Source organism: Lithobates pipiens, unplaced genomic scaffold, assembly GCF_037356315.1.
Source record: "Lithobates pipiens isolate NorthernLeopardFrog02 unplaced genomic scaffold, aLitPip1_a1.2 Scaffold_1, whole genome shotgun sequence".
In the NCBI taxonomy this organism is placed as follows: Eukaryota; Metazoa; Chordata; class Amphibia; order Anura; family Ranidae; genus Lithobates; species Lithobates pipiens.
This window is the reverse complement of record NW_027507685.1, coordinates 85,238,519-85,263,805: the sequence shown is the minus strand read 5'-3', so window position 1 is coordinate 85,263,805 and position 25,287 is coordinate 85,238,519. Positions and strand designations below refer to the sequence as shown.

The following is a 25,287-nucleotide window of genomic DNA, read 5'->3' as shown; positions in this document are numbered from 1 at the left end:
GCAGTTTTTTTTTTTTTTGTTAAGGCCAGCATGGAGGAGATACTGAGACAGCTGGCTCTAGCAAATGCAAACCAGCAGCAAACAAATGCAGCTTTACAAAAGAGCCTTGCAGCTCAACAACAAGCCCAACAGCAGGCAAATGCAAATCAGCAGCAGACAAATGCAACTTTGCAGCAGAGTTTGGAATCCCAGCAGCAGGCAAATGCAAATCAGCAGCAGACAAATGCAACTTTGCAGCAGAGTTTGGAAGCTCAGCAACAAGCCCAGCAGCGATCTGAAGCCCGCTTCATAGACCTGTTGCAGAAGCAAGAGCAGAATTTTCAACAGCAAATAGAGACATTGATACAGCAACGTCCGCAGACCAATGAAGCAAGTGGTTACAATAATACCGCATCCTTTGGTGTGAGCCGTTTACTGACAAAAATGACTGGAGAGGATGACCCGGAGGTGTTTTTGACCACATTTGAAAGGACTGCTGAAAGGGAAAAGTGGCCTAAGGAGCAATGGGCTGGACTGGTGGCCCCTCTGTTAACTGGGGAATCGCAGAAAGCTTATTATGACCTAGAGCCTGACCAAGCAAAAGACTATGTGGTGCTAAAAGCAGAAATATTGGCACGGCTGGGTGTCACCCTGGCAGTCCGGGCTCAGCGTATGCATAACTGGACTTTTCAGGTTGGAAAACCTCCCAGGTCTCAAATGTATGATCTCATTCACCTGAGCAGGAAGTGGCTGCAGCCAGAGATTTTGACCGCGCCAAACATTGTGGAACGTGTGGTTATGGATCGTTTCCTGAGAGCTCTTCCTACTGCCATCCAAAAATGGGTAAGCCATGGAGACCCAGAAAATGCAGATAAACTTGTGGATCTGGTTGAGAGGTACTTGGCTACAGAGAACTTGACCACCTCTTCCAGGGACTCACGGACTTTCCCCCCTAAGACCAGATCATCCCCAGTGGCGGGTAAGATGACTCCAAGGGGTGAGGGTGGAGAGAGTGAGAGGGTGGGAGTTCTACCTAAGGTCTGGCGGGAGCAGCCCAGGAAGCCCATGCTGCAAGAGGCAGCGAAAAAAATTATTTGCTACCGCTGCCGGCAAGAGGGACATATTGCAGCCAATTGCCCAGTTGTGGATGAGCCTATGCAATGTGACTTTATAAGGGAGAGACGTCAGTCGCTGTTTGCGACAGTTGCATGCACTGCCATTCGGGGACCTGAGAAACATTTATGTAAAATGTGTATTAATGGTAGACATGTTGATGTGTTGCTAGATTCAGGTAGCCTGGTAACATTGATAAAAGCTGAATTAGTTACTACAGAGGTCTCTGGGAAGAACAGGGTGGCTGTTATTTGTGTGCATGGGGACACCCGAGAGTATCCTGTAACTTCAGTGTTTTTTGAGACCCCCAAAGGTAACCTCTCTCATCAGGTGGGGTTAGTGTCTCAGTTACCACATGATGCTATTGTGGGAAGGGATTTTCCAAAATTCTGGGAACTCTGGGATTGTCCTGAGGCCCCCATTGGTGCCCCTATAAACCAGGAAGATGACCATAATTCCTCTGGGAGTGGTGAGGACTCTCCTGAATTTCCCTTGTCGGTATTGGCGGGGGAAACTCGAGAAACTGGGGAGGAGCCAACATCCTCAGATGAAAACATGCCGTCTGTGGAGTTTGAGGTTCACAGGGAAAATTTTGCCACAGAACAGTTAAAAGACCCCACCCTAATAAAGGCACGGGAAAATGTGGTGAAAATAGATGGTCGAGTTAGTGAACCCAGATAAGACTTGCCCTTATCCTTACTTCACTATGGAAAGGGACCTGCTATATCGAGTGGCTCAAAGGGCAGAAGAAACCATTGAGCAACTTGTAGTGCCCAAACCTTACAGGAAGTTGGTGTTAGAATTGGCTCATGGACACATTCTGGGAGGTCATCTGGGGACAGAGAAAACCAGAGAGAGGGTATTGCAGAGATTCTATTGGCCTGGGGTCATGAAGGAAATAGAAAAATATTGTTCCTCCTGCCCTGTGTGTCAGAAGTCGGCACATATGCCACATTTCCGTAACCCACTGGTACCTCTTCCTATCATTGAGGTCCCCTTTGAGAGCATCGCAATGGATTTGGTAGGTCCGATAATGAAGTCTGCTAGGGGGCATCAGTACATTTTGGTTATATTGGACTATGCCACCCGTTATCCGGAAGCAATTCCTCTCCGAAATACCTCGGCCAAAACCATAGCCAAAGAGCTATCCCTTGTTTTTAGCCGCGTGGGTATTTGTAAGGAACTGCTTACAGACCAAGGTACACCCTTTATGTCCCGGGTTATGAAAGAATTATGCAAGTTGTACAAAGTGAAGCAATTGCGTACATCTGTGTATCACCCCCAAACAGATGGGTTGGTTGAAATATTCAACAAAACCCTAAAACAAATGTTAAAGAAGGTGGTGGATAGAGATGGAAAGAATTGGGATTGTCTAATACCCTATCTGATGTTTGCCATTAGGGAGGTACCCCAATCCTCTACGGGTTTCTCACCCTTCGAGTTGCTCTATGGGAGACACCCAAGAGGGCTGCTGGATATCGCCAAGAAAACTTGGGAAAATGAGAGTTCTCCTCACAGGAGTGTGATTGAGCATGTCGCCCTGATGCAAGATAGAATTGCACAGGTAATGCCAATTGTAAAGGAACATTTAACCCAAGCGCAGTTAGCACAGCAGAGAGTGTACAACCGTGGGGCCAAGACCCGTACTTTTTCCCCAGGGGATAGGGTCTTGGTGCTAGTCCCTACGGTTGAAAGCAAATTTCTGGCCAAATGGCAAGGTCCATATGAAGTAATTGAAAAAATTAGTGAGGTGAACTACAGGGTTAGACAGCCGGGAAGGCGAAAGCCGGAGCAGATCTATCACGTCAATCTGCTGAAAGCCTGGAGGGATAGGGAATCCCTAGTCGCAGAGACTTTGTCACAAGTACAGCCTGATTGCTTAGTTCCTGAGGTTGGAATAGCAGACACCTTATCGAAACCCCAACAACAGGAGGTTAAAGAGTTTGTACTTCGTAACAAAGAGATTTTCTCTGAGCTTCCGGGGCAAACATCTGGCGTAGAGCATGACATTATCACCCCGCCAGGAGAAAGGGTAAAACTAAAACCTTATAGAATACCAGAGGCCCGACGGGAGGCAATACGTGGGGAGGTTCAAAGGATGCTGGAATTGGGTGTGATAGAGGAGTCCCAGAGTGACTGGTCCAGTCCTATCGTACTAGTGCCCAAACCTGATGGGAGCTGGCGGTTTTGTAACGATTTTAGACAATTAAATAAAGTTACAAAATTTGACACCTACCCCATGCCACGTATAGATGAGTTGGTTGACCGGCTGGGAACAGCCCGATATATGACAACTCTTGATCTCACCAAAGGGTATTGGCAAATTCCCCTGGCCGAGTCGGCCAAGGAGAAAACTGCGTTTGTAACCCCAGATGGGGCATTCCAATATAAGAGAATGCCGTTTGGGTTACAGAATGCACCGGCAACATTCCAGCGGAAAATGGATAAGATTCTAAGGCCCCATCATAAATATGCTGCAGCTTACCTGGATGATGTGATTATCCATAGCACAGACTGGGTCTCACATTTGCCAAAAGTACAAGCAGTCCTAGACTCTATCCGGGAAGCTGGGTTTACGGCCAATCCAAAGAAGTGTACCATTGGACAGGAGGAGGCCAAATATCTTGGGTACACTATTGGGAGGGGGGTGATACAACCCCAAGTCAATAAAGTCGAGGCCATACAGAGTTGGCCACGTCCCAACAGCAAGAAACAGGTACGAGCCTTTCTGGGAATCGCTGGCTATTATCGACGATTCATTCCCCATTTTGCTTCTCAGGCTGTGCCCCTCACCAACCTGACAAAAGGGAAAGAGTCGGTTATGGTTAAATGGTCCCCAGAGGCTGAGGAAGCATTTCAGTCCTTAAAAACAGCCTTATGTAGCCAGCCAGTGTTGTACTCACCAGACTTCTCTAAGGACTTTGTTGTACAAACTGATGCATCAGACGTTGGGTTAGGAGCAGTGTTATCCCAGGTCTGGAACGGGGAAGAGCACCCAGTCATTTACCTCAGCAGGAAGTTAAAGTCCCATGAGGTAAATTACTCCACGATTGAGAAGGAATGTTTAGCAGTGAAGTGGGCTCTAGATTCCCTTCGGTACTATCTGCTAGGTAGGCACTTTGACCTGGTGACTGATCACGCTCCTTTAAAGTGGATGGCTCAAAACAAGGAGACCAATAGAAGGGTAAATAGGTGGTTCCTGGCCCTACAGGAATTTAACTTTACAGTTAAGCATCGCCCTGGTGTTAAAATGGGGAATGTGGATGCTTTGTCTCGGATACATGCGTGTCTGGCTGCTTGTGTTACAACCCCAAGGTTGAAACAAGAGGGGGGGGTATGTGGCAGCACGCAGGTAAAATCACCTGGTTGTATTCAGGATGGGAAATATGTGTGTCCTAGATTCAGGCTTTATGCAGACTTTTACAATTAGAGGGGAAGAGTTAATGAGCCCAGCTGTAGTAAGTGGGCTCATTAAGACCTCTACAAAAAACCCCAGCATGCATAGAGAGATGCTCCATCCTGGAACCAGTTTTGTGTGTATGGACTGGGGAGTCTGAGATCTGTTCTGTGCGGTGAGTTAACGCCTGTGTGGCAAACCCCTACAATAGAGACAGGGACTGGGGCCGCACAAGGCTGCACCCAGTTGTTAGACAGGGAGTCTACGTGTGTAGTTAGAGGTCAAGCTGACCAGGATTTATTTTCTTGTTTTATTTTGTTTGGCTGTTATATGTATCACTGCATGTAGCCTAAATAAACCGGATCTTTTGTTTTTTGCACCTACACCGCTGTCTGCTGTGCCTGACTTTGTGTTGTGAACCCATCCAGGGGGTCACACACACCCGCTACCGAGCGAACCCCCTCACACATTGTATATGATAACCATTCAACATGTATACACATACCCATTACCCGCTTCTGGAACATTGCATGTACACTTAAAACTTGTAGCGATTACTGCATAACAACCCCCTCCCCGCCCTACACCCTCCCCAACATGTGCAAGCATAATCCCTAAACAAGTTTAAACTACCAACTGGGAAAAACAGTGTCTTTGAGCAAAAGAAAAAAATGCAGAGCATTCCTAGCCACTGGGTTAGACAAAGGCGTTGAATCAGCCACCTCTGTGCAGGATAAGAAAGAGAGGGATGCCTCAGCAAAACAGTGTGCAATGTAGTTATCGGGCCCTGTTTTTTATTACCGTCTGCATGGGGTTGGTTCCCACTGGTTGGTGGGGCAAAAACTTGGTAGAACTAGCATGTTCCAATAGTTCGGATAACCAAATAAGTACAGGGGTGTGAAAAAGACTCCCGGGGGTAATAAATTGCAGTCTATTGACTCCTATATTGTAAAAATGTCCTTCTCCTGGTTATCACTTGGTTAGTTCCCTCATATTAAACGTGGCGGTGTAACCGCCGGAGATGGAGGGTTCTTTATGCCCCCATGGTCCGGTAAAGGTATATCTGGGCAAACGTAATCCAATATAATGTACGGGGCATCTGTGGAACCAGGAGGAGAGTCACAGTGAACCAGAGGATGCTGATAGGTTGTGCAAAGGGAGAAAGAAAAATGTCTCATCACATGGCTTGTCTAGTGTGCGGTCATTCAACTCTGTCTGGGGCAATCCTTTGTTCGCACCCAATCCCCATTCTCAATTCTCAGATGGGCAGGAAACCTGGTGGCTTCTCTGTATCTCAGTAGAGAAATCATGGAAAACTGCTACTTTTGTTATTACCAATAGGAATGTTGCCTTTCACCGTCACCAGCCTCAGGGCAGCATCCCGATCCTTATAGTTTAGGAGTTTGGCGATGAAGGTGCAGAGGGGAGCTTCTTGCAGGCATTTGATGTGCCCTCTCTATCGCAAACATGGGGGAGAAGGTGTCCTGGTGGTAGTTATAAGCAGCTGCTCAAGGAATGCTGTCGGGTCCTTAACTTCCGCCCCCTCCGGGAGAACGATGAGTCGGATATTTCACCTTCTCAGGTGGTTCTTCATGTCGTCTTGCTTGGCAAGGAGCTGGTTAATTTGTCTTTGCATGCTATCTGCACCTGCCTGTAAGGGTGGGAGGACATCTTCAACAGTACTGATTCGGGTCTCCGTCTCCCTGACTCGGTCCCGGAGTTTCTGAAAATCCTGCCTGATTAGAGAGATGTCCATTTTGACCTCCTCAATCTGAGCAGTGAGGGAGGTTTGGCATAGTGTGATTGCCTCCAGGAGCCTGTCTGTCTCCTGTCTCCCACAACTGTGACAATGTACATGATGGATTTATACGTATACTGAATGATATGGTTCCGCTGGTCTGAGATGAAAGAACGATTTAGATCTTTCTCTGATTTAACTAGACAAGGTGGTTGCATGCGGCAGTATGCCGTCGTCAGAACTGTACTCCTCGAGAGTAGTAAGGCATTGACAAAAATTGTTCTGAGAAAGTAGGGAATGTAAAAAATGATGTAGTCGGAGGGCTCTCCAGAAGTGCAAAGGGAAGGGAACCTAAAGGGTTCATAAGAGAAGATATCGACGGCCAGTTACCTGATATCAAAAAAATGAGAGGCCTGATACCGACCAACAGAGCTTGAAAAATTTTACCCTAAAAGCCTGGTATGAGGATTTTCCAGTATTGGGAATAATGGTGAGTTTGAAGAGGAAAGGGAGGCTTGAGTAAATAGTTGTGAACAGATTTGTGTCGTGGGGCATATGAGAGGGGTGATTTTTCAGAGAACTTCATAATGATTTGTAGGACCAAGGTGCCCCGCAAAGAGGTTTGTCACTTTGAGATTAGATTGTTCTAATGGAGACCAAATCTTGGTGTCACTGTGACGACACCAGTCAATGAGCCTACACAGGTGAAATGCTTGGTAGTATTGCGTATATGTCAGGAACTGACATCGACATCCCCCCCCCCATGTTTGGGGAGTGAAAAGTTGTCGTCTTTGAAGTAAATGCCGTTTGTGGGCCCATATGAAATTCATGAATAATGAGTAGGCCTGTCTGCAGAAGCACAGGGGGATGAATATCTGTAGAGCCTGAAACAAATATAAAAATTTGCGGAGGATGCTCATTTTTTAATTATATTGCATTGGCCAAACCATAAATGAAGGCCGGTATGCCATTTGTCTAGTAAAATACGTGGAGTAAAATTTAGGTCATAGAAGGAAGTATACAATTACATTCTGCGCTGGCCCCACCCCTTGTTTTACTTCCCTATACACATTTTGTTGTACCTGTCAGAGAAGGAGCAATGGGGAACTTTCGTTTTAAAGAAATGTAATTTAAGTAGCAGCTGTGAGTTTGCTGAGGCTGCTGACATTACATCCAAAATGGAGGCATCCAGCAGCAGTCTCATGCTTTTTTGATGTCTACACAAGGAAGGCTTTTACAGGTAAACAACATGAACAAAATACATTACAATCTTACAGAAAAACATTTGTTTAAATTAATGGTTTAGTGATGGGTCTCTGAACAAAATCCATTTTTTTTTTAATTCTGTTCTATATTTTGCAGAGATTTGCCTCAATATGGACAAAAGCAATGGCAGTCATACTTTGGAAGGACGTTTGATGTTTACACAAAGCTCTGGAAGTTTCAACAACAACACAGGTGAAAATATTATACGTGTCAGTGATTTGCTTAAACAACTTTTAGGGCACTTGCACACTGATGCGGTTGGTATTCCTACACCACTGGTGCAGTACAGTGTGTTGGATTGCAATTCTCTCAAAGGATCACTCTGAGGGAACATAGGGAATTCATAATAGAGGTATACCCCCTAAGCGCATAGAGGTAAATGGTAACTTGGAGCAGCCAAGGTCAGTATCCAGATTTATCAATATACAGCAATCATAACTAGAGAGCATACATGCTGCCCCCTGTCTGTGAACAGGTATGTGGCAAGGCCTAATGATTTGAGCAATTGGAAGCCATAGTTGGGACACATGCTTCTTCAAGGCCAAGGACTCAGGCTTTGGGTAACAGGAAGGCCACATAGTCGGGGGGGGGGGGGGGGGTCGGGAAATGTAGCAACAAATTGCTCCTTGGATCATTGCCTCATCTTGCTGGGATAGATAACACCCTGGAGTGCCACCAGAACAATACCTTAGATTGGTAGATTAATGGCCCCTAGGTAAAGTTTCCAGCCACGTGGCAGCTTCCGCAGGATTGGTGAAGAGTCAAACTGATTTGCCGTCCTGCACATGAAGGCAAAACTAAGAATAACATGCTGTACTTGATGTTCTGGGTGCAGAGCTGTTTCATCTGGTCAAACATGCAGCGCAACTTCTGCATCTCCACAGAGTACCCTGGAAAGACCATGATCCTGCTATATTCATAGGTGATAGAATCCAGCTTCCAAGATTCCCGAAGGACCATGTCCTGATCCCAAAAGTTTAGCAGTCTAAAAATAAAGGTGTAAGGCAGAGAACCCAATGCCATGGAGCTTGTCTGGAAAGAAAAACTGCAGTAAGTATGATGGATAATTTTCCGGTTTTCCTGACTGATCCATGTCAGCATACAGCACAGCACAAAATAACTAGCTGTCCAGGGCGGGATAATGCAGAACAACGATTTTAATTATGGCAGGATGCCGGAGCAATTACTTTTCTACCAAACTCAACAGTTTTCAAGGCTGCCAGCTCTACATGGTAGTGAGACACGAAAGTCTGTAAAGAAGACCATGTTGCCACCTTGCAAATTATCTCTGGCAAAACCAGAGAAGCTGCCACTCATGATGCCATAACACTTCTTGTGGAGTGCGCTGTTATCCCCTCTAGAATTGTTGGCAATTCAAGGGAGTTGACCCCTTGAATTTGTAAACCAGAACAATGACCCTCACCAGCCAGGATGCTATGACCCTGCTTGAGGCTTTTGTGCCCTTGTTGGCTCCAGAATGAATCAAAAACAGATAGTCTATGGACCTGAACTGCCTGAATGTGCAATGCTAGGGTTTTACCCATGTTTAGATAACTAATCTCCTGGTTATCTTCTGGAAAAAAAAAGGTAGGGAGAACAATCTCCTGAGTCATTATGAGCCTCAATGCCACCTTTGGAGTGAATCCCAGCATTGGGACGAGAACTACTGTCGTACAGAAACTCGTCTTGCTGAGGTCACCACCACCAAAAAGGCATCTTTCTGAGTCAGATTCAGCATGGGGGAGATATGTTAAAACTGTAGCACTAAGAATCTGATGCAACTGTGCATGGCAGCCAACCTGCTTCTAACTTCAGCTTGTTTAATTAAACTTTGACCATAAAACCTAGAAGCAGATTGGTTTCTGTACAAAGCTGTGCCAGATTTCATACTCTCCAATTTTAGTAAATCTCCCCCTTGAGGCCCAAACCTAGCCGAGGCTAGAAACTCCCGAACTACTGGAAGACTTCCCTTCAGGATTAACTGAGCTCTTGGGGGGTTAAGCTTTATTATAGCTTTTAAAGAACTGCACAACCAGTGTAGGGCTGAAACAACAAATCGATTAATCGATTATGAAATTAATCGATTACTATTTTCATAATTGATTAATCGGCCAGTAACAAAATGGGGATAAATTTAATGAGTCTGATGATATTTACTAGATTGACCCTTGAATAGTATATCTCTCCTCTAATAGTATATACACTATATCATTCCTCTAATAGTATATACACTATATCATTCCTCAAATAGTATATACACTATATCATTCCTCAAATAGTATATACACTGTATCATTCCTCAAATAGTATATACAGTATTTCTCTCCTCTAATAGTTTATACAGTATATCGCCTCTAATAGTATATGCAGTATATATCCCCTCTAATAGTATATACAGTATATCTCTTCTAATAGTATATACAGTATATCTCCTCTAATAGTATATACAGTATATCTCTTCTGTCTGTTATTCTCAGAGTGAATTCGATATTTTGCTCCCTAACCATATAGTTGGTTATTTATATTTACCACTGCATAGAGATATTAAGAATAAATTGCCTTTTTTTTTTTTTTTTTTAAACAATCTTTATTTATAGGAGATAGGGTATTACAGCTTGATTTACAGTAAAAGAATGAAAAAAAAAATGAAAATGAACAGAGAGGATAAACATTTGCTGTAGGTAATGCTGATACATAATACTCCAGTCGTTCCTTTTTCGTTTTTCACTTGTAGTGGGACCAAGAACATGAATAGTCAACAGTCATAAATTAACTTCATACTGATTAGGTTACTAAGAGAGTATTTACCAGGTGACGGGTCAGCACGGTAAGTCAACTGATTGTTGGGCTGAGCAATCCCAGTCCGCAGTCTAGTTCGTGCAGTATAGGACTGGTCTGTCCTCTTGTAAGAGGTTCTCACGCATGATACGCTTGGTCAGCTTTAACGTTCAAGGTAACTCACATGGGGCCGACGGCTTCCTAGACGACCGCGTGCTGGGGGAAGGGGGGCAGTCCTGCATAATAGCGGCACCAAAGTGCCATTTCCCTGTTCAAGTCAGGTTGTCTCATGGCGTCAGGTTGCCAAATTTTTGTTGGGCCACCCAAGTCCTCCATTCCTCACCCGTCACCTAGCACTCAACATATCAACCATCTGCCCGTAGGCAGCCATAACTATTCAAGTCATAAAGTATTAGAAAGTAGTTAAGTGAGAAAAGAAGGGAAAAGAAAAGTGGTTTAGAGCATACCTGAAGCCTCTCTTCCGACTCCGCCTCCTCTCCGAGCCCCGTCAACCTCTCCATACATGTAGGATGATCAAGGGGGTGAGTGAAGAGAGAGAATAGCATCCGGTCTCCTCGCCCCTGATTAATGAAATGTTAAATTGAGTGTTGGAGTCTCCTCAGCTCCTGGTCCCCATCTGTAAGCCCTGGGGGCGTCCCCTTAGGGATGGCTCCGCCAGTTCCAGGAGGGCCACATCCAAACTGGATGAAATGTGTCCAGGGTTCGATATATACACTAGCCAGGGCTGCCAAATCGCAGTGAAGCGGTCATGGGCCCTTCTGCAAGTGGCAATCCACCCCTCTGCCTCCCGGATGTCACCCACCCTGCGGCGCCACTCCTCCTTACTTGGGATTTGCGGACGCTTCCAAAAAATAGGGAGCAGCCGCTTAGCTGCATTTAGCAAATGAGGCAGCACACTCTTCTTGTACTGGCTCACTGGCATGGGAGGAATGGGTAGCAGGAAGTGAATCGGGGACAGAGGAATATCTATGCCTGTGATTTCTTTGATCAGAGATTTAATGTCCTCCCAGTAAGGTCTGATCGCAGGGCAATCCCACCAAATATGCAGAAGAGTGCCCCTGTGGCCACAGCCCCGCCAACATTGATCTGACGTGGATGGGTATATCCTTGCTAGATCTGCCGGCACACAGTACCAGCGCATCAGTAGCTTGTAGTTCATTTCTTGCGTCTTGGAATCAATCGAGCTGGACCGGGTAAGTTGGTAGAGGCAAGATATTTGGACAGGGGTGAAAGTTATCTCCAAGTCCCTTTCCCAGGCTCTGATGTAAGCAGACTTCACTGTGGGGGATGCAGAGTTAAGCAGTTGATAGAGTTCAGAGACCATGTGTGGTATTGGTTCTTCCGCTATGAAGAGACGTTCGAAGGGTGTGAGGGAGGAGATATCCCGCATGGAGTCTCCCTGTGTTGTAAAAAAAATGGTGGAGTTGCCTATTGCCTTTTTTTTTTAAACTTTACGTATTAACTAAATTATACACCACACTTTTTTTTTTAAGGTTATTAACCGATTAATCAAAACAATAATCGGCCAACTAATCGATTATAAAAATAATCATTAGTTGCAGCCCTAAACCAGTGCGTTGGTTGCCCACTGAATCCCTGTGAAAAGTGAAATAACAGTACATGCTCTTGAGCATACCTAATCCCATATCCATACTACTCTAAAGAAAGTACAAATAGAAATGCAAAGGAGTGGGACTTTATGTATTCCTCCAAGGGTGTAATACAAACAGACAATAGAGATGTAACATATTAAAGTGGTTGTAAACCCTTACAAACCACTTTGACCTACAGGTAAGCCTAGATTAAGGCTTACCTGTAGGTCCAAGAAATATCTCCTAAACCTATACGGTTTAGGAGATATTTGCCCGAAGACGGGCACCGCTGTCTACGGCGCATGCGCCGTAGACAGCGGCGCACTGAGCGTGGCATCCTCGATGACGAAGATGCCGCGCATCTCGGCTCCCGTGCGCATGCGCGGGAGTGACGTCATCGCGGCTTCGCCGAATGACAGCGGCGGAGCTGCGAGACCCCACAAAGAAGATGGATGCGTCGAACTACAGGGGGCAGCGGTGACTTCGCTGGCTCCTGTGTCAGGTAAGTGACACATAATGGGCTACTATGCGATGCATAGTAGTCCATTATGCTTTGCCTTTGCACGGAATGAAAGAGGAAGTAAACTTATCTTGGATTATGCTCAATGAACAACTCACTAGTGTAGTTAATGATACAATTTGAGGCTATCTGCAGCCCTTTGGTCTGAGTATGTTCATATTAAAGTTAGAGCACCAATTTAGAACTTTATTACCCATGGACCCTAATATTCAAGTGGTAATGAAATATATTCCAGTATTGGTTGGATAAACTTGAGGACCAGTGACATCTTTTGAGTACATGATGCAAGAGTTCTACTTTTATAGGTCATTATTTCTAGCCCTGCAGGTGTTACAATCTCGCTTCTTGACTTGTATATAAAAATATATATATTATAAAAAAACACACTATCGGAATTATAGTAGAGCTTAAATCCTGGAATACTGAAGTATATTTTACTCACAGTTGAGTATCTGCCATTGGCATCTATGAGAAAAGTAAAGGAGCTATCCAGTCTCCTGACAGCTGACCACATTTTAACCACTACAATACAGGGCACTTTCACCCCCTTCCTTCCCAGCCCAATTTTCAGATTTCAGCATTCTCGCAATTTCAATGACAATTGCGTGGTCATGCTACGCTGTACCCAGATTAAATTGTTATCATTTTGTTTGCACAAATAGAGCTTTATTTTGGTGTTATTTATTAACGACTCAGTTTTTTATTTTTTGTGATATAAGCGAAAAAAGAGCGGAAATTTGGAAAAAAAAAAACAATATTTTCTTCTTTCTGTTTTAAAAGAAATCCAATAAAATTGAATTTTGTCATAAATTTAAGCCAAAATGTATTCTGCTACATGTCTTTGGTAAAAAAAAATGTGGTTAAGTGTATAATAATTGGTTTGTGTGATCACGGACATATGTACGCAAATGATCATGTACATATGTGTGCAGGTGATCACGGACATATGTGTACAGATAATCATTGGAACGTGATTTTAGTGAGACATATGTGGGGGTCATGTTTTTATTATTGGGGACATGTGTGTTTTGGGGACATATGTGGGGACATTGTGTTTATACTGTGTGGTGTGTTGTGTGTTTTACACTAGACTGGTGATCAGTGAGTAAAGATCTGTAAAAAACAGCTCATACTCACTGATCATCAGCCGGCTGCAGCGATCTGCTCTCCTCTCCTCAGCGATGACTTCCGTGTGAGGAGAGGAGGAGCCGATTGCCTAGCAACCAGCTGTTTGTTTACATCACATGATGGCTGTGATTGGACACGGCCGTCATGTGATCAGGAGGGCCAATCACAGAGCCCTCCTGCTGATCCGAGATGCGCCGTGTCCGGGTGACACAGGCGCATCGGGATCGCGCCGATGCGCGGGCGATCCCCCTACTTCTGATGGACGTTCAGGAATGTCCACTCAGAAGTAGAGAGCTCCCACCCGGCCGTATATGTACATTGGCCGGATGGGAAGTAGTTAAATACTATTGCATTACAAAATAGAAATACATTTATTCTCTACCAGTGTTCGAGGCCAATCAAAAGGCACAGTCCCACCTATACACCTGCATATACTGAACAAATATAGCATAGTGTTTTTAGAAAGTAGGTCGTTTCTCTCTCGAGTTATACTGGATCAAGATTCTTCTATTACCAGCTGCTGACATTAAACCATAATAAACCCTTAGACTGGATATTCACACCCAGTGTCCAGAGTTTGCTCAGTATCATACCAGACCCTCATATTCAGATATTCACTGCAGTGGGCAAACTGCTTTTCTTTGTCATGCTGGACCCCCGGATTTGGACATTTACTAAAGATTCAGCCCATTGGTAAAGTGAAGACTGCATAAAGTGGTATTGAATCAAAATGTACTCCTGCACTGCCAGAAATGAACTATGCAGTAAGACCCCTTTTTACACTGACCGCCCCGCGCTAGTGGTAGAGTGCCGCTCGTTTTACCAGCGTTGTTTGGGCAGGAGCGGGACACTTTTAACCCCAAAGTAGGGGTTAACAAGGGGTTAAAAGCATCACTATCAAAGACACACAAGTAAATACACAGTATCTTACAAAAGTGAGTACACCCCTTACATTTTTGTAAATATTTTATTAAATCTTGTCATGTGACAACACTGAAGAAATAACCCTTTTCTACAATGTAAAGTATTGAGTGTACAGCTTGTATAACAGTGTAAATTTGCTGTCCCCTCAAAATAACTCAGCACACAGCCATTAATGTCTAAACCACTGCCAATAAAAGTGAGTACACCCCTAAGTGAAAATTGGGCCCAATTAGCCATTTTCTCTCCCCGGTCTCATGTGACTCATGGGACAGTACAGAGGTAGCTAATAATAAATAAACGAAACTGACACACAGTATATTTGGTCATAAATGGCCACGGTGTTTATTCAAGGGGTAACCCAAATTAGCTACATTCACATTAACTAAAAAATCAGCTTTCAGCATAGAATTAAATTTCAAAATTAACAAAATGATCCAATACCAGATCTCAATCACCATGTCCTTCCAGACTTATACTGGAAGACGAACCCCCACTGAATAGCACCGTGACTAAACAATAATGAAAATAGGGAGTGGGGGTGGGAGAGCACACTGGTCCTCTTCAGGTGGCTGTGGAGCTGAGGTAGCGTCCGGCTTATATAAGCAGTTATAGGCGCAAAGAAACAGCCCGCCAAATTCCTCCAATGACGGCTTGTTGCTAAGGGATATTGCACCAATAGCCCTGCTGAGAGAAAGGAGAGAAAATGCACAGGCAAAGAGCCCTCTGCCCTGTCCCATGCGCGCCCCCGGTTAATGCCGGGGACCGAACATGGGACAGTACAGAGTAGCTAATAATAAATAAACGAAACTGACACACAGTATATTTGGTCATAAATGGCCACGGTGTTTATTCAAGGGGTAACCCAAATTAGCTACATTCACATTAACTAAAAAATCAGCTTTCAGCATAGAATTAAATTTCAAAATTAACAAAATGATCCAATACCAGATCTCAATCACCATGTCCTTCCAGACTTATACTGGAAGAAGAACCCCACCAGCTGAAGCCAATTGTGAAACAAAACGCTGAGGCCCCCCCAACACCCTGGCTTTCTCTATCATATTCTGCAAACCTACATTGAAAATGTCCAGACCTATGTCCGACAAATGTACCAAGTCTGATCTATAGAGACCTGAAATAAAACCTTCCAACTCAACGTGGCGATAGGATAAGTCATTGGAAGAAACCAAAAAATTATGAATGGTCCTATTTAAACGTCTACGAATCTTGTCTAGATAAAACAAATTGCTAGAGGGGGACCAAAGTAACCTAGGAATCATCTCAGAAAAGGCGATAATTGCGGATGGAAAAAGGACCTTAAACGAAAAGAGATCCTGTTTCATCTCACATAAAAGATTCCAAGTTTTAACTTTACCAATATCATTTGCCCCAGCGTGGATTATTAATAGATCCGGGCTGGGCCAAACATTATTTAAATAAATTAATTCATTTCTTACATCTTTCCAACGTAACCCCCTACCACATGCCAAAAGATTTTTCGAAATTCCGTGCTTCGGCTCTTTTGTAGGCCCAATGAATAAATGAATGGCCTATAATCCAGACTTTGAACCTAGGAAAATCTGAAAAGAAAATTAATTAGTAACTAACTCAGGTCGAATGTAAGACTTATATCTAAAACCTCTGAACCTCCTCCTCAGAAAAACCCATAGAGTTAGCAGCAGTGGCAGCCCCTATTCTGAAGGAGTGATATGAGAAATAAAAGCCTGACAAACCAAGGGTTTTTAGACAAGAAGAAAGGACAGAAGAAAATTGATAACGAGTAAGAGGAGACAGGTCATTGTGAATAAAAAATGACCCGTGAAAGAAAGGTCTAAAGGAGATAAAATTTAAATTATTTTGGACCGGGCAGATAGGAATATACCATGCCCGACCCAACTTAATCATGCGTCCCTTCCCAACCTGATCGGTTTTTGATCTTTTAATGCATATAGTGATAGAATCTGAAGAAACAAACACATCACTATCTAACAGGATAGCGCATGAAGACTTATTTGAGGCGGAAAACTCACCCAGCCGTAAAGCGCCAAAAAATGCCAAAGAAAAAGCTGCTTTAAATAATAAAATTTCATAAGGGGAATAGCATACTGAAGGCAAAGTCTGAATTAATTTAACCAAAAGATCAATAGAAATGGGTCTCCTACCATCTCTAACCAAATGGGAACGCCTAAAACCTTTCAATACCTGACGTACTGTATAGAAAGAAAACAAAGCCGAAAGGTCAAAAAATTTTAGAAAGAAGGAAACACCGGCCAAAATTTTATGTATAGAAGCTGCACTAAGGTTAGAATGGATTAAAAAAGTAACAAAAGACAGTGCTATGTAAGCATTACAACTGGCAATACTTAAATTGTATGTAGAGCAGAAATTATCCCATCTCGACCATGCTCGCAGATAGTCCTCCCGTGTTCTCAGTGAAACGGAGTTCTTTAAATTGGCGGAGATTAATCCCAAATCAAGCCCCAGAGGAATTCCAGGCATTGGGAGCCAATTGGGTCTGCCTCCGGAGCCAATTCGCGGAACCTGGAAAACTGAAGACGAGATAACAAGTCTGCAATGCTATTGCTTACACCTGGTAAATGTTTAGCCTTAAGCCAAATATTATATTTCATACAATGGAGAACTAAGAAACGAAGCAATTTGATTACAAAATCAGACTTAGAAGATAAACAATTAATCGCGAATAGGACACCTTTATTATCCGTGTGAATTAATACTCTCCGATTTCTAAACAAATCACACCAAATAACTACCGCCACTACTACTGGGAATAATTCTAACAAGACTAGGTTACGCGCAATGTCAGGAATCCTCCAAGATGTGTGCCATTTTGAAGCACACCAATGACCTGCCAGGAAGGCACCAAAGCCTATAGAACCTGAAGCGTCGGTAAAAAGGCCTAGTTCAAAATCGTCTATAAATTCTTGCCATACCGTTGAGCTATTAAAACCTAACAAGAACTCATCCCATACCTTTAAATCATCTTTAATGGCTTTTGACATGGTAACATGAGAAAAATGATTTTTTAAATCCTTTGTAGCCTTAGCAAACGGCGAGAAAAAATCCTAGCTACCGGAATTACTCTTGCAGCGAAAGCAAACAAGCCTAATAGATTGGACATCTTTAAGCAGAACTCTCCGTCTAGATAGAAAAGAGGATATTAGCGACCTAATCTTGAAAAGCTTTGATGGAGGCAATCTGAATTCCATGGCGTTTGAATCTATGACAATGCCCAAAAATTCCAGACTAGTAGATGGAAACACTGTCTTCTCCTGGGCAAGGGAAATGCCCAAATTTTCACAAATATCAAAGAAAGCTGACAAAGAATCAGAGCAAACAGAACATTCAGGTGGACCTATGAAAAGAAAATCATCTAAATAATGAATATAACCAGCACCGGGATGCACCACAGACACTACCCATTGAAGAAAAGAAGAAAAAGCCTCAAAGTAAAAACCAGATAAGGAGAAGCCCATTGGCATACATTTATCAAAATAAAAATATCCGTTAAAATGAAAACCTAAAGAACTAAAGCCTTGCAGGTGTACTGGGAGTAAACGAAATGCAGACTTAATATCCGCCTTGGCCATTAATGAATTCCTTCCAAAATGCTCAATGAGAACCAAGGCCTCATCGAAAGAAGCATACGTAACTGAAGCATCGAAATCAGCAACCTCATCATTAAGAGACTCGCCAACAGGGTATGACAAATGATGTATTAGGCGAAAAGAGCCTGGCTCTTTTTTGGGAACTACGCCCAATGGAGAAATTCTGAAGTTGGCGAAAGGGGGTGAGAAGAACGAACCCGCAATCCTGCCCTCTGTTAGTTCTTTCTCAATTTTAACTCTAACAACCTCTGGGTGTGAAAAGACCGAACGCAAATTGTCCACTAACTTATAACCAGACCCAGAAAAACCAGGGACTAAAAAACCATGCATGAAGCCGCTATAAAGCAGCTCCGCCATCCTGATGTTTGGATACATTTCTAGCCAAGGAAGCATGTTTGACAATTTCACTGTTGTCCGTGCCTTTTGAAAACCCATCCCTGGATTGAGGCTGACGTGACATGGCAGAGGCCTTCCGATAACATCTACAAGCCGGGTGTGACCCTGTACAATATGAGCACTCGTGTTTGTATCTACAGTTGGCCAGAAATCTGCATTGTCCTTCATTAAATGCAAAGCAGAAACCTTTGCGAAATGAATTATTAGTAGAGTTGAGTGCTTTGAATTGCACCTGCGGTTTTGGAGGCAACATCAGATTTAACCAAAGGCCAACGTCTTTCACACCCCAACGCAGAGAAGGGTGTACCGCCAGCTTCTGCCTGAAATTCTCATCATAATGAAACCATGAGATACCCCCGAAATGCCTAAAGGCCTCAGCAACAATGTCTAGATGTTGAAATAGCCCAGAACATTTTTCTGGAAATTTTTCACCCATAACTGAAGTGAAAATACAGAATGCTTGAAGCCAATTCTGGAATGTTCTAGGTACTGCTCTCCTTCTATCTTCTTCTGAACGGTCCTCTGATTTCTTATCCAATTTAGAAAGAAATTCTTTAGAAGAAGGCAGGAGGGATAATAAATCAACAAATTCTCCTCTCCAAATTTTCTCCTTAACTGAAGAAGACAAGTGGAAACCTAACGGGGAGATTTCGCACGGAAGCGCCTCTTTCATACAAGCTTCTGCTACTTGACAAGGTGTATTATTACAAGAACTAGGCTGTAAAAGACCACCAGTATTAACTAAAATGCTCTGAGTTCTTAAAGGGTTAAACTGTTTCTCCCTAGGAATAGTAACATTACCCTGCGAACGCATAGCGTTCCAGACAGGGCCAACCTTTAAAGCATCCGCAGTGACTGACTGCTGCAACCCAGTACCATCTTGATAAGCACCAATATTTTGTGCACCTGAAGCAAGCAAAGGCTGCACTTCTTCCCTTACACTAACAGGGGGAGCAGTACTAATATTCAAATGATTAACAGGATTTTGTAATATTGCTCCAGAATACTGAGCACCTGACACTGCACCAGAAAACTGTGCACCTGGCTGCAAATTATAGGAAAAAGTACCAGAAGACTGTACACCTGACAAAGTATTAAGAGGAGCACCAGCAGGCTGTGTCTCCTGAGCTGCACCAAATAAATGTGCCCCTTGTAAGGTACCAGAAGGCAGTGCCTCCTGTACAGGGATAGTTCTTTGAACTGAAACATTGTTTAATTGCTGTCTATTCTGAAAAGAACTGCCAGCGCTTGCAAACAGAGCCCTGGCAATGAGAGAGGGAGAGGGAGATCCTTGTTCCCCTTCTGACAGGCTAGTAAAAGCATTTGCTAATGAATTAAGGATAACAATTAAGTCAGGTAAAGAAGAAACAGGATTCTCACCAGGCAGAATATCTGACACAGCATTCTGTCCCAAAGGAGCTGCAGCACTGGTTTCTGGAATGGACGATGAGGAGGATAAAGTTGCAGCATCTTTAAGATACCTGGAATGAGAAGCAGACGTGAAAGAATCTTCCTTAGAATAAGGAACAGCAGGGGTTGCCGACTTTTTCTGCTTCTTTCCTTTTCCTACAGGTGTGCAGGAGCTGCCAGCTGAAGGAGAATTCCTGTGTTCCTCCATATTAATGTTCGGCATGGGCGTCAGACAGGCAGGGAGAGAAGAAAAAGCAGGAGGGTCTTCAGCTAAGCAGTGCCTCAGCCACTCCTCACCACTGGAGCTTTCTGCCTTTTCCAGAAGCTGACGAAGGAGAGACTCCATTCTAAATGTACACCTGAGCGCACACTGGTCCTCTTCAGGTGGCTGTGAAGCTGAGGTAGCGTCCGTCTTATATAAGCAGTTATAGGCGCGAAGAAACAGCCCGCCAAATTCCTCCAATGACGGCTTGTTGCTAAGGAATATTGCACCAATAGCCCTGCTGAGAGAAAGGAGAGAAAATGCACAGGCAAAGAGCCCTCTGCCCTGTCCCATGCGGGCCCCCGGTTAATGCCGGGGACCGAATATTAGTGTTACAATGGCTCAGGTGTGAATGGGGAGCAGGTGTGTTTAAATTTAGTGTGATCGCTCTCACTCTTGCTCTCTCTTACTGGTCACTGGAAGTTCCAACATGGCACCTCATGGCAGAGAACTCTCTGAGGAACTGAAAAATAATTGTTGCTCTATGTAAAGATGACCTAGGCTATAAGAAGATTGTCAAGACCCTAAAACTGAGCTGCAGCACAGTGGCCAAGACCATACAGTGGTTTAACAGGACAGGTTCCACTCAGAACAGGCCTCGCCATGGTTGACCAAAGAAGTTGAGTGCGCGTGTTCTGCGTCCATATCCAGACATTATCTTTGGTAAATAGCTGTGAGTGCTGCCAGCATTGCTGCAGAGGTTGAAGGGGTGGGGTTCAGCCTGTCAGTGCTCAGACCATACGCTGCATGCTGCATCAAATTTTGGTCTGCATGGCTGACATCCCAGAAGAAAGCCTCTTCCAAAGATGATGCACAAGAAAGTTTGCTTGTCTTCAGCAAACTGTTTGCAGGCTAAGGACATGGATTACTGGAACCATATCCATGGTCTTATGAAACCAAGCTAAACATATTTGGGTCAGATTGTGTCAAACACGCATGGAGGCAACCAGGTGAGGAGTACAAAGAAAAGTGTGTTTTGCCACCTTAAGATTTACTAATTTCCCAAGAAAAATAGTACAATAATACATACCCTTCACTATGGTGGAAATTTTCTCACATTCATTTTTATTTCACATTTATTTATTTCATATTTATTTTCACATTCATTCATTTTTATTATTTTTGTTATTATTATCATTATTATTTTCATTATTTTTTGTAATTCATTCTTTTGTTTGTATTTATTTTGTATGTATGAACAATTGAGCCATAACCACACCGATTGTGTTTTGTTAATTAATTTTCTCTAGATGTCGTTCCCTTTGAATTTTATTTATCTATTGGGGATGAAATCGTTTTCCACCATAGTTAAGGGTATGTATTATTGTACTATTTTTCTTGGGAAATTAGTCAACCTTAATTTTTGGCTATTATACAACAACATAACGGCATTAATTTTTTTGGTTCTGGCACATATATAATTTGTGTCTAATTTTAAATTTCATATTTTAGTTCTTTTGTTTTGCATTTTGCCATTCCTATTGCCCTTTTCCAATACGGTGGATGCAATATCGTTATGTCCGCCATGTTTGTTTACATTTTTACCCTCAGCTCAAAATGAGGCTTGGTTTATTTTGAATTGTATTTATACGTGGTGTGTCAGCGCATCGCCCGTACTCCAGACAACGTCATCGTGTGATGAAACGCGCATCGGGTGGCTGGGACGTGCTGACGCAGTCACGCGGGATCTGAGCGAACGGGCGCTCGCTTGCCGGCCGGCATATATGCTGATTTTAATCTTTTGTTTGTGAGTATATCCATTTATCTTTTAATAAAGCTGTCCATCAGATTTATGCTATGGGAAGTCCCTTTGTTTTTCTGTTTGAGAGATAACATCCCATAAATGAAAATCTCCCTGGTTTGCTATCGGTGTGATTCCAGTGTAATTCTGACCTGCTGTTTTGCCATTTGAGACCTACTACAGGGACCCTGTCGGGTATCTTTTATGAGCTATTGATGCTTGCCATCTGGTAAGCGTGTATTCTTTTTGGTGTTTGCACTTTTTGGTGATGGAAGACTGCACGATTTTTAAATATTAATTGGACTTTATCTGAGTTTATTTAGTTTGGACTTGGGACATTTCATCACAATTTATTATTTTTCAAACTTTTATAGAATTTATTTGCACATATAATTAATTGTACAGTATAAGTGTAAGCTATTCCTAATCAGTTGAAGCCAGGTGGTTATAGTGGGCCGTGAGGTCCCCTTCCAGCATAGGTGACTTATGCCGTTTACACACAACCTGACTTTGAGGGACTAGGTCTGACGGACTTTCCGAATGAACGGACTTGGCCACACACAATCCCACAAAAGTCTGACGGATTCGAACGTGATGACGTACGACCGGACTAGAATAAGGAAGTTCATAGCCAGTAGGCAATAGCTGCCCTAGCGTCGGTTTTTATCCATCGGACTAGCATACACACGAACGGATTTCTCGGTCCGGCAGAGTTCCGGTGGAAAAATTTAAAACATGTTCTATTTCTAAAGTACGCCGGATTTTTGGCAAGCAAAGGTCCGATGGAGCCCACACACGATCGAATTGTCCGACTGACTTGTTCCGTCGGACCCTTGCTGTCAAATAGTCCAGTCATGTGTACGCGGCGTTAGACCTTTAGTATATAGACAACTCCTATCCTCATATTGATTAGTGGTTCCAATTTAATAGGGAACAGACACAAAAGATACGCTCAGCATCTTTCCAAATAACTGTTCTGCCTTAGGATGCATTTGAAGGTTTTTAAACACATGATTACATAGGTATCACATTAATATTACAATTGTACGTTTATGGTAACAAGGGGCGTTACATAGGCAGGCTAATTCTAAGCAGCACTCAAAAGAATGCAAAACATGTACTGAAAACATTATTACTGCCTTGTGCATAGTGAGGGTATAGTGCAATACAGATAAAATAGAATACAATTATATACAGAACTTACAAATTTCCATTACGATAGGGATAGTCTTTCTGGTGGAAAAAATATAAGCTGCATACTAATTGTTTAGTGTGTGTAGAAACAGTTCACCAAAAATACCCAATAAACAATCTTTAGGATGCAAAATATAAGGGACACCCAGGACGGTGGATAAAAATGAGTCCACTTTGGACCAAAATAAAGAGACTAATGGACAGGACCAGAAGCAATGAAGGAAGTCCGCCTCAGCTTTACAACCACGAAAACACTACAGTGTGGAGCGTAGTCCCATCTTACACCTGCGATAAGGGGTGAGATGACTAATGAAAAATCTTTATTTGTATAACTCTATCTTTGGAGGCTATGACCAAACTTTTATAGGTATCCACAAATTCAGTCCAATCATCAGTGAATTGAATATCTAAAGCAGCCTGACGGGTCTGTACAGGCGCAAACCTCCTGTTGTATCAGCCAGTAATTCATAGTAATATTGAGAGATCAATTTGGTATTGTCTGAGTTTCTGAGTAACTTCTCTAGAGGGGCCATCTGCAGTGGAAGCAAGAGCGAGCCAAATTGTGCTTCCAGAGCATGGCGAAGCTGAAAAAAAAATCCCTTCATCTATGCTACAGTCTTTGAATCTTGGCTTCAATTTTTAAATGGACTGCTTTAGCTGCTGCTCTTGACTGCACTTTCGAGCCCAATTCCCCCCCTTTACGTGCCATTCCACTCCTGGTTTGGATGATCCAATATTCTATAAATGTGTGTTCTGCCCAAGTTCCTATACCTCTTCCAAACTCTGCCTATAGATATTCCCATAAGATATTTTAAGCAGGCCAATGCCCTTGACCCGGCTGTGTTTCCGGCTTTTCTCTAAGGATAAATGGTCTTCTCTGGAGTTTCTGCTGTTCCCAATCTTGGGTAACCTGAAGTTTCTTCTAGGCCTCTGAGAGGGTGCTTTCAATGCGTTACTGGAATCAGAGCATTATCAGGCTTTGCACTTTGATCTCGAATGCCTGGCCCTCGATGCAGGTTCTGACAGACCAGAATGGTCCTTTTTGCTTAAACTTTTGGAAGGTATTACAAAGTCTTAATTTTTCTGCAGGCCCCATCTGCCCCTAGTACATTCTGCCACAATTTGAAGAGTTGAAGAGTACATTCTGCCGCAATTGGAACACTTGAAGAGTACTGCTCTGCAAAGGTCCCACTGCCCCACGTACTTTTGTTAATGAACACACTTTCTGTTGCCTTCTTTAGCTAAATGGAAGTAGGACCTAAGTAGAATGTTCTCAAAGACGCAACAAACCAATATAATTACATTTGCTTTGAAATCCTCAATCTGCGCACAGGTGCTGAAAACAACAAAAAAAAATTCTAACCGGATGGTACCCCGCACTCCATGCCTTCTTCATAGGTTTTTCCCGAACACCTCTGCTCTATGTTGGTGATGTCAGGAGGAATGTGGGACGTTGCTGCATATCTTCTGGTCCTGTACTAAGTTGGAGAGTTTCTGGAAAGAGGTCCGCATGATCGTTCAAAAATGTACAGACTACAAGGTCCCTGCGGATCCATCTGCTGTCCAAGTATGAAAGAAAAACGGGTGTTCCCCTGGGGCAAACCAGGGGAAGCCTTTAAGGAGAACTAGGGGAGAGAACAGAGAGGCAAGCTGTCCTGACCGGTTTAGGGCATCCCAAAGTAACTGGAGAAACAAATGCTGACAGACCTCTGTGCCCAGAGTAGCCATGGGGCATGGGTTAAGTTGCAGCCAGCCATACATTTTTCTAAAGATACCCACGTTTTATTGGACACCCCATGGTGCCAGTCCAATATCTGCTGCAGAGCGATCTCCTCATAACATTTGAATATATCTGGGATGACCAGGCCTCCCAGCCGCTTAGGTCTCTGTAGGGTGTGACGAGCCAAACGAGGGCTTCACCCATGCCAGATGTATTTTAGGAACATACTGTTAAGGATCGAAAAGAAAGAGTTGGGTAAAGAGGCACCATTTGGAGATAGAACAGGATTCAAGGTAACACATTCACACAAGGACAAAAATAGAAGTGAACTGCTAGCTGGTGTCAGTACTAGAATCCCTTTAGGACCCAGCACAACTTACCTGACACAGCCTGTGTCTGGGAAACAACAGTGATTGGCCAGCTCACACGTTTAAATCACCTGTATCAGCATTCAGTCAGTGCTCGTGTTAGAGTTCACTTTG

The 25,287-nt window shown here is 43.4% G+C and overlaps 1 protein-coding gene across 5 annotated transcripts in view; it reads left to right on the top strand.

The window, feature by feature from the left end:
- Nucleotides 1–25,287, top strand: part of SCAI (suppressor of cancer cell invasion) — a 1,638,004-nt gene that overhangs the window by 217,933 nt on the left and 1,394,784 nt on the right. For all 5 annotated transcript variants that reach the window (XM_077463762.1, XM_077463684.1, XM_077463531.1 and 2 more), the window contains exon 3: nucleotides 7,590–7,685. In XM_077463762.1, coding sequence (XP_077319888.1) covers nucleotides 7,590–7,685 — 96 coding nt within the window. The remainder of the gene's footprint in view (nucleotides 1–7,589; nucleotides 7,686–25,287) is intronic.